Raw genomic sequence first — 10,978 nt, 5'->3', positions numbered from 1 at the left:
TAATAATAAAAAAAAAAGTTCCATTACTAAAGAAGAAAAAAAAGCCTTACTAGAAAGGTAAAATTCATACTTGTATTCTGAAGTATGTAATTACAGAATACAATAGGTACAAACTTGTAGAATTTTAAAGGGAGATTTTGTTCAGCCAAGAATTAATATTCAGAAGAAATGCTGTTTACATAAAAAGGCAAAGGAGGCATATTTGGAACTCAACAATATATACAGTCATCCCTCAAGATCCATGGGGGATTGATTCCAGGATCCCCTGTAAATGCCAAAATCCATGGATACTCACATCCTTTATAAAAAATAGCGTAGTGTTTACATATAACCTACACATATCCCTTCATATATTTTAAATCATTTTTAGATTACTTATAATGCAAGGTAAATACTATGTAAATAGGTTCCAAATTATATTGTTTAGGAAATAATTACAAGAAGGAAAGTGTAAATGTTCAGTACAGACGGTCCACTGTATTCTACATAGTCTTCTTGAAGAAGTTATTTCAAGATATATTCCATCTATCCTACACACCAGTGAAATGAATAAATGAACAATGCAGTGCTAAAAGTTTAAGTACTAAGCAATACAAGTAGTGAAACGCTGATCTAGGCCTAAAAATATTGTAAAATTGATTAACAAACTAAATATAAATGTCAAAAATATTTTTATAAAAAAGGACTTATTTTTTGGTAATTCAAAATCATATTCTTGGTCAGATATGCTAACTTTATAATAAGTGAAAGTGAAGACGAGAAAAGCAGTAGAAAAGAAACCAAAGTTCTCATGTCCAGTAGTTGGAACTCAAAATAATAATAAAATAATTTAAAACTGAGGGTATTATTCCAAATGCCCAAAGAAGATGTAACAGTGTCCAATTGCTATGTCTAAAAGACATAAACTATATGGTAAAATACATAAAAAGCCATAAATGGTAACAGAAACAGACAATTACCTATAACAATGAATCATAAACAATACCAAATGTCAACTAAAAAGAAAATAAATGGTTTGAAAGGCAGTCATTAAAAATTATGTTTACAAAGATATTTGGTTACATGATAAGATGCTTATGCTTATTTTAAGTAAAAATGACAGAATTTGGGATCTAAATTCCAAATGTTCTACTTGTTAATTATGTGAACTTGCAAAACAATTAGCTTATAAGTCTAAATTGTGCATTATAAAATGAGGTGGTGATACGGTTTTGCTGTGTCTCCATCCAAATCTCATTTTGAATTGTAACTCCCACAATTTCCACATGTTATGGGAGGAATCCAGTGGGAAGTGATTGAATTATGGGGGCAGGTCTTTCTCATGCCATTCTCATGATAGTGAATAAGACTCATGAGATCTGATGATTTTAAAAACAGGATTTCCCTGCACAAGCTCTCTTCTCTTGCCTGCCCCCATCCATGTAAGATATGACTTGCTCCTCCTTGCCTTCCATCATGATTGTGAGGTCTCCTGAGCTATGTAAGTCCATTAAACCTGTTTCTTTTGTAAATTGCCCAGTCTTAGGTATGTCTTTATCAGCAGTATAAAAATGGACTAATGCAGATAGTAATAGTATCTTCCTTACATAATTTTGTAAAGACTAACAAAATCATAAATTGTTTTATAAAATGCCACATCCATACCAGTGTAATCATTCACTCAATCTCACCTACAATTATTATCATTAGTAGTAAAAATAAATCCCAGTGATATATCACTATAAGAAACTCTATTAAGATTCCTTAGAGGTTTATTTCTGAATACTGGCATTATAAGTGGATTCTTTTATTTTAATATATTTTCTTATATGTCTTAAATTCTAAATATCCTTTTAAAAATACATCTTTTCTACATCAGAAGAGATAAGATGCCTCTTATTGATAAACTGAAGTTCTTTTTATTACACTTATCCTTCCTCTCTCACAAGAGACAATGATTATAAATGATACAATAAATACATGAAATGTTTATTCAGCAATTTGTGATGGTTAATTTTATATGCCAACTTGACTGGGACACGGGGTGCCCAGATGTTTGGTCACACATTATCCTGGGTCTGTCTGTTAGTGTGCTTTGGATGAGATTAACACTTGAATTAGTAAAGTGAGTGAAGTAGACTTCCCTCAGTCATGTGGATGAACTCACTCTAATCAGTTGGCCAGAGTGGAACAAAAAGGCCAAACCTGTCACAGGCAAAATAAACTTCACCTGCTTGATTGTTTGAACTGGGACATTGGTTTCTTCCTGCCTTTGGACATAAACTGAACCATCAGCACTTCCTGGGTCTGAAGCCTGCTGACATTTGGACTAGATGCACACCATGGACTCTTGTGGATTTCCAGCTTGCCACCTGCAGATCTTAAGACTCATCGGTTTTTATAATTAAACAAGACCATTCCTTACAATAAATCTGTCTATGTATTATATACATCCTATTAGTTCTGTTTTTCTGGAGAACTCTAACACACAACTCAAGATTAAATCATTCTCAAAATGTTACATAGTTCTCAATACACACATAGTATTGCTGGTGTTACTGTGCTTAAGGGACACCACATGGGGTAGAAAGAAGAAATTTCAAAAGTCATATCAGAATAGTAAGATGCAGTAAATTGAGAAATGTCAGCAAAAGTTAATAAAATTGCCTTTAACACAGATCAATCAATCCAGTTAATTTACTATTTGAATAGTCTGTAAATTCCTTGTAAGTCCTTTTGCCTTCCTCCTTGCTCTTCACCACTTAATACAGATAACTGAATCAGGAAGCCATTTAAAGTCATTGTAGACCTATGTTGTGTGTCAACATACCATCTATCTAATCAACAACAACGCATTTTTAGTTGCAACTGCTTAAAGTTCTCTTACACTTCTGTGGCATATACTTATTTACATTTTTTTACTAAACCACACATAGCAATGAACTCCACAAGATACCATCATTGTCAATATTCCTCTGTATATTCAAAATTAATCAGTTAATAATTTATAGTCTAAAAAGAATTATATCTAAGTAATAATCTGAATTTCTCATTCCAAGTCTCATTTTAATTCCTTTGGTTTCTTCTGCTTCTAGTCTCCAGAAAGAACCCAATAAACAATAAGGGTAACATGCAAAGAACTTACATGTGCAAGTTGTCCCATTTTCATCCAAAAGTTGATTATCAGCACAAGCACACACCCGGCCTCCTGGGATAGCCAAGCAAAGCGTACTACAGCCCCCATTATTTACTCGGCACATATTGTCACCTGCAAGAGGAGGAAAGCAAATGTGTCAGAGAACTCTGATTCACTTTCTTTCCAGGAGGTGAACATAGATGTAATTACATACACATATATGTGCTATGTATGTTATATATTTAGTAATATAGTCAGGATTTCTGCCGAATCGTAACTAAATTCATTAATGTTTGAAAATATGTGATGCATTGGTAGATAAGGATAAGTTTCTCATTAATTGGAGGAGACAGAGGTCTGAGTGAAATTAGGTACTAGGTGAGGAAAGAGAAAGAACAGAATGGTGTTTGTCTTGGATCGTTTTCCAGATTAGGCCTATCGTATTCAGGTCTGAGTTCTTTGGAAAGTAGACTACTGGCTCTCAGAATGTGGCTTTGGAGCCCCAGGAAACAGAAAGCAAATGAGTGTGGGAGCAAGGGTGGGGTATTCTTTTCTCTTGTGCAGTATACACCACAAATTCAGTGTATTGAGGACTCCAGGAATCACAGGACATCTGTGAAGACTCAAAAATGAGCAGCCTTGCTGGTATAAGGTGAATGTACAGTTCACAAGGGTGAAAGTGTTCTCCCGGTGGATCTAACGAGCAGAGGCACGAATGAGGTATACGATAGACATCAATTAAGCAGGCACGAGAGGAAATTCACAGAGGTGCTATTCATGAACCTATCTGAGGCACCCTTGCAGACTCTCAGATAAAATTGAGTAATTATGTTTAAATCAACAAATAATAATTGTTCATAGTCATAGTGATGTTTCAGTAAACATAATTATAGTAATCAGATCAGGGTAACTGGCATATCCATAATCTCAAACATTTCTTATTTCTTTGTGTTGGGAACATTCAATATCCACCTTTCAGATATTTGAGGCTATATATCATCATTAACTATAATCATCCCACAGTGGTATAGAACCTTGGAACTTATTCCTCCTATCTAGCTGTAGTGTTGTATCCTTGAACAATTGTAAAGGTGTTGGTACAAATAAATACAATTTAGATTGCCAATTCGTCTTACAGGTTAGAAAGGAAAGGAAGAAAGTGTATTTACACTTATGCATCACTTAATGATGGGTATTCATATTAAGAAATGTGTAATCACATCATTGTGCCAACATCATAGAGCATCCTTACACAAACCTCGATAGTAGAGCCTGCCGCGCACCTAGACTACATGGTGCTAAAAAAATGTTAGCTAGATGGTCGGGTGCGGTGCCTCACGCCTGTAATCCCAGCACTTTGGGAGGCCGAGGCGGGCAGATCACGAGGTCAGGAGATCGAGACCATCCTGGCTAACATGGTGAAACCCCATCTCTACTAAAAATACAAAAAAATTAGCTGGGCATGGTGGCGGGCACCTGTAGTCCCAACTACTCCAGAGGCCGAGGCAGGAGAATGGCGTGAACCTGGGAGGTGGAGCTTGCAGTGAGCCGAGATGGCACCACTGCACTCCAGCCTGGGTAAAAGAGCCAGATTCCGTCTCAAAAAAAAAAAAAAAAAAAAAAAAAAATGTTAGCTAGAAAAATATTTTATGTAAAAATGTCCTCTTTAAAACATGTTTAAGTGACTTCTTTTCAAACACAGTGCTAAAAAATTGTATACCTATATACCAAATATTGCTTCTGGGCTACAAACCTGTACACAGCATGTTATGGTACTGAATAAACAATTATAACACAATGATAACAGCGTTTCTGTATCTGAACATACACAAGGTACAGTAAAAATACATTATTATTACCTTATAAGACCATCACCATACATGCAGTCCATCATTGACTAAACCATCTCTATGCCACATATGACTATACTTACCTATAAATGTGTCAAACTTTAAAGAGAACGCAACACTAGCAACACAATAGGTAATATAATCTCAGGGTCATATTATTCTATGTTGCAGTTTGTTCAAAGTACCAATAAATAACATTTGGATTATATCAGAAGATTTTACTGAAACATTAAAAATAGCAAGCTTTTAACTACCTAGAGCCATACAATAAAATAATAAAATGATTAAAGTGCAAATACCAGCAGTGTGATTAAAGTGACAGACTAGGTTGTAATACTGTGAGCCTCAGAGGTTGGATGTGCTATGTGGAGGATAATAAGATGTGAGAAAAAAAACTCTAAAATGCTCCTTCGTGCAATAAATGTTCAACACATTACCACAGGTTATCATTGAGTGCCCACTGATCAGAAGAAATGACCTAAAGTATATTCTCATTTCATTATCTTGAAAAATAAATTTAATTCATTGTGTTTATAACAAATTAAAAAATACATATGAAAGCCAAGAAAGCTAATAATTCATGCTACAGTATCAATTGCTTAACTCAGAGGGTAATTAAGCCTAATACAGAGTTTTTTTAACAGGAAATACATAAATGCTTTAAGCAGCTTCCAGATCAGGTCATGTTTATTCCACGATCATGGAATAAAAATGCAATGCTTCATAGGATGAATAGTTATTCTATGTTGTACACATTCTGTACAGGATGAAATAGTATATTTAATATTTTAGGAGCTTTCAGATTCTGGAAAATTAGAATTAATTCAACATATTTTGAGAAATACATAAAGAATTTAAGCAGTAAGAAATAAGGAATTACTGACAACATATTAAAATGTTGAAATTGTATGCTAAATATATTCTTTAATTCAGTGGTATACCTCACACCATTCTAAATGAATATGAAATTTAAGTACTTAAAATAAATTAGCATTATTCAAACTTTGAAATATATTTTCTGTTAATACTACATATTAAGAGAGAGGAATTGCTTATTTGTTCTATCATAATAGAAATCCAAAATCTAAATTAATTTGAATAATTCCGTATCTCTCCTCTGAAGGGCTTAGATCTTTTTTATTTTAATAGTGACCCAACATATTTTTGAATTTCATTAATATGTTCCAGACAGAGCTCATATGATAGTATTTTTTGAAGTTCAGAGAACTAGAAAATATTTTATGTAAAATATCCTCTTTAAAACATGTTTTAATGACTACTTTTCAAACACGGACCTATATATTAATTAAAATCATTAACATATTAATAGCTGCTGTTAATGAAAATTAGAATCAATCCCAGAGCTAGTTACTTTACATATATATTATATTTTATTCAATTTTAAAATAAAAATTACAAGGAAGGTTTTATCTCAATTTTACAGGTAAGAAACTGAATAATTCTGAGCCAACTTAAAATGGACTCTTCCCAATATGTAGAAATAGGGAAATTAATTTCTTATTAATATCATTTATTTCTAGATAATCATGATTATATTTATTTATAAATAATTAAAATAAGATTTTCCTCTAAAATTTGTTCTCAACACTAACTTATTTATATATAATTAAAATTAAAATTATATAAAAACCCATACTAAAATATAATATACCAAAACCAACAAGAAGTCTGTTACTTTTAGGAAGCAGATAGTTTTTAAAAATCACAAACGCAAGGAATGCAAATGAAGAATAGTTTTCAATATGTAGTTGAAGATGGACGTCTGGCTTCATCGAAAACTGTCTTTTTTTCCCCCAATCTTGTATCTTCCAGAAGCAAAATTATTCTCCACCTTAAAAATAGTGCACGGCATAGAGTGTGTTTCATAAACATTAGTTAAATAAATAAGTGGTGAATGCAGCTTTTATTTAGTAGTTTGAATGACAAGAACAATCATTTGTAGTGCAGGCGCAGGTACAAGTTTGTGGATAGATAGAACTTCCAAAGAATGGTAGTAAAGACACAAATAATATGTGAAAACATTTCACAAGCCTATATTAACATCTTAATGTTTTTAGATATTAGCAGTTTAACTTTTGTTAATAAAGTATCTTTTTTTGAGCAAATGAGAGAATATAAAAACCAGCACAAAGGAATTCCATTGTTTCAGGCTTTCTTTAATCTGAATTTTCTTGAAAATTGAATAAAGAAAACTTGTTTTCTATCTGTGTCCTGGACTCTTGACTTCTCAATGTCTTATCACAGGCAAAGTGAGAAATCTCCGAAGTTAATATAAAATATGTAAAACTATGGGGATTCTTTTTTTTTCCTAACTAATGTAGGGATATTCAAGCTTGTAGTTTAGAAGGGGCAGTAGATATCTCATGTATTCCAAAAGTTAGATAAAGGCTAAGAGAGTGAGATCCCAAGGCCAGATGAATTATGCATTTAATCTAGTATAATTTCAGAAGAATTGATTTTGAACGATGTCAATCAATCTGAGGCAAGGATTAAATGTTTCTTACTGTTTCTCTCTTTCAGAATCAGATGCTTATTGAAGACTGTGTTTATATTTGACTTGCTTTGAAGCCACTTACATAAGTGTATGTGTATAACTATATTAAGAAATTCCTTAATTTTGGGGTTTTTTTTTGTGATTATCTCAAAATGGGAGATTTAAAAGAAAGAAAATTTTGTGATGATGGTCCCATCACCAAATCGAAAGCTTTTTATTAAACCTATAAAATAATGTGATTAATAAATATGTCATACATTAAATAAAAACTGCTATGTCTCTTATATTAGTCCTGTATAACCTAAAATCTCTAAATCCTGGATTCTATAAAAGCAGTCAAGGGGAGCTTTATATTAAAAATATACATTTGAATACAAAACTCATCAGCGATAAAATTATAATGACCAAAGAAGATTCACATTCCTTTTCTTCTATCTAAAAGTATAGAAGATATATAATTTTGGAAATTAAATTGGCCACACAAATTAAACACAGAAAAATACTTTCTGGTCAAATGGATCTGAATTTGAAACTCAGTTTTATCCCTGGCTCACTGTGTTTCTTGAGGGCCAGTGGCTACGTCTGTCTGATCCTTGGGTTTCTCATATATAAAAAATAAATCAATAGTATCTATTTTAAATATATGTTGTGACAATTAAATAACAATGCTTAATCCACTTCCCAGTAGTTTTAATAGTTACAGCTATTTCTTAGTTAATAAATGTATTCTATTTGTCATAAAATAATAGGATACATTTAATCAACCCTTATTAAAATATTACTTAGTTTCGATTATCTCATTCCCTAAAATGTACAAAAAAATCAAAGTGTGCTTTTGAACCTAGAAAATGAAAAGGAAAGATTATTATTTAACACAATTGTTGCTCTTTATACGAGGAATAACAGAAGAAAGCTTTAAAACTTGTTCCAGATATCTAATGTTAATGAAAAGGAAAGCTTAGAAATTTTACAAGAAATGACGGTAGTATCTGAGAAAACATCCTGACACTAAATCCCTAAGAATTACTTAAGAATTCTTTCCTAGAGGTACCTTTCTGTTTAGTATGTTATGTATTTATATCTACCTTCCTGAAATTCGCTGGTATATTCCAAGTAACTTGACAAGTCTTTTTTGTTCTAGACAGAGTTTTGCTCTGTCACCCAGGCTGCAGTGCGGTGGCACATTTTCGGCTCAATGCAACCTCCGCCTTCCAAATTCAAGCCATTCTCCTGCCACAGCTTCCCGAGTAGCTAGGATTACAGGCTCCCACCACTGCCCCTGGCTACTTTTTGTATTTTTAGTAGTGATGGGGTTTCACCATGCTGTTCAGGCTGGTCTCAAACTCCTGAGCTCAGGTAATCCACCCAACTCAGCCTGCCAAAGTGCTGGGATTACAGGTGTTAGCCACTGTGCCTGGCTGTTGACAAGTCTCTTCTAATATGAGGAGTAAGTGGGGATCTGATTAGTTGACTAATGTTCTGACAATGAGTCTAAAATATTTAGATATCTCATTATTAGTATTCCCAAATATTTTTCATGGTGTTCTTGTCAGGCGGTGTATGTATGTATTAATACTATCTATTCATACGTACAAAAACTATATATAAATAGTTTATATATACTATATATAAATAAAGTCATATAGTTTGTATTCTCTCAGAGAGAGAGAGAGAGAGAGAGACTCTAAGGTTATATAAGATTAGTTTCTTTTATTCCATTAAGAAAAGGAGATATGTACTACTTAGAGATTTGGTTTTCTATTCAATTGTTAAATTTTATCCATAGGGGAAAAAAGAAAAACAGTCTAACAAGACAATATGAAACCAACATTTATGGGACATAGATCATCTATTTTCAAATATTTATTAATATCTGATGTTCAAAAGATGTAAAGAATAACACCATTGGGAGAAAATTATAATAAGACAAACTGCCCATATCTGGACATCTGAATGTATTTTGCTTTATAATTCAGCTACTTTGATCAATGTAGTAAAAGACACTAAAAATTTAGAACTCAAGTAGATTATCTAATATCAATGTCCCTTGAGAGAGAAAAAATGGTATTAACCAGGAATCCTTTCCATATTGTAATGCTTGATCAAAGATATAGTTAAGTACTAGGTAATCCTTAGCTATATGAAGAAGTGGTAGAAAACTAAAATCAATGGATTAATTCAACTAAGTTAATAAAAATTATCAATCAATTATTCTCAGTACATTCACTCAGTAAGACAAAACATTACGGTTTCTACAATAAAATTGAAAAAAATGTAGTAATTAGAGCTCAGTTTTATTTTAATGTTCTGTCAATTAAAATGAGGAAAACACTTTTAAAAGACCATTTTCCATCTAAGGAATAACATTGTACTATTCTACATCAATGACACTTTTCAGAACACCAAAAATATTATCTATCAGAGTTATGTACTTCATTGTATATTATTATGCTGCACTATTCCATTGAATATTTATTTAAAATGTAACTTTAAAAACAAATGCCTTTTATTAGAGAAATTGTAGGGGCAAGTTACGTATCACAATTTGTTTGTCAGGCACAGTGCTATGGAAGTTTTGCTTTTCAATAACAAGTAGCTATTTAACCATCATGGAAATGTTATGAAGAAGGTATTTCTTATTTTTGTTAAATCTTTCATGATGAGTCCAAAGTTTTGAAAGGAGAAGATGTTAGGACCCAGATCTAAGCCCAGGGCATTTTTCACTACATGTGTTGCATTTAGTTAAACAACTCACTAAAGCAACTGGAAGCTTTAAGAATCTGAAGATGGTAAAAATGTTATGGACTTTGGTGAGGGAAATTCAGCAATGACATTCAAGAGGAACAATTCTAAAGAGAAGGGAAATAGAAAATGTGATCGTATATTGATCGGACTGTGAAGGGAGAGAGAAGTATAATCCTGAAAAGCAGATCCTTCACAATATGAACAGGATTGTTTCTATTCATATCCTGGGCTCTTGTTCAGTGTAGGCAAGCTGTGGTAGTGTGGTGGTAGTGCAGGGTTTATATGAATATAGCAAAATATTACTTTTTAATCTATCCAGGCAATTATTTCCATTCCTCATTTCTTATCCATAGCTATGGCTTGTGCCATCCACATAATTTCAGTTTTATTCTTTTAAAAGATAATTTTATCTTTTATCAGCTATTGATATTTCTCATTTATACATTTCCATTATTTTATACAATTGCATTTGTATTCTATTGAAGCAATGTTAATACAATGGGAAAAAACTGAAGCTTTATTGGTGTAGGATCACTGTTTTAGCTGAAGTATCTTAAAACACGCTGTTGCTAGATAATTTCCTATTGATAGCATACGTGTTAGGAAATTCATAATATAATTTATTCATCTTAAATGTATTGAACTGCATGCTCATTAAATTTTACAAGGATATCTCTATTAAAAAAGGAAAATGATTATTTAGACTCATAAAAAACCTACCACATAATGTACTAAACTGTTTTCTGTTCCATA

At 32.3% G+C, this 10,978-nt stretch overlaps 1 protein-coding gene across 1 annotated transcript in view; it reads right to left on the bottom strand.

The window, feature by feature from the left end:
• Window positions 1-10,978, bottom strand: part of LOC108532435 (low-density lipoprotein receptor-related protein 1B-like) — a 614,569-nt gene that overhangs the window by 329,485 nt on the left and 274,106 nt on the right. The window contains 1 exon segment of the mRNA XM_017876508.1: window positions 3,125-3,247. Within this exon segment, the coding sequence (XP_017731997.1) occupies window positions 3,125-3,247 (123 nt within the window).

The sequence above is a fragment of the Rhinopithecus bieti genome, unplaced genomic scaffold (assembly GCF_001698545.2).
Source record: "Rhinopithecus bieti isolate Rb0 unplaced genomic scaffold, ASM169854v2 scaffold_10356, whole genome shotgun sequence".
In the NCBI taxonomy this organism is placed as follows: domain Eukaryota; kingdom Metazoa; phylum Chordata; class Mammalia; order Primates; family Cercopithecidae; genus Rhinopithecus; species Rhinopithecus bieti.
Note: the sequence above shows the minus strand (reverse complement) of the source record. Positions and strands in the feature narration are given on the sequence as shown.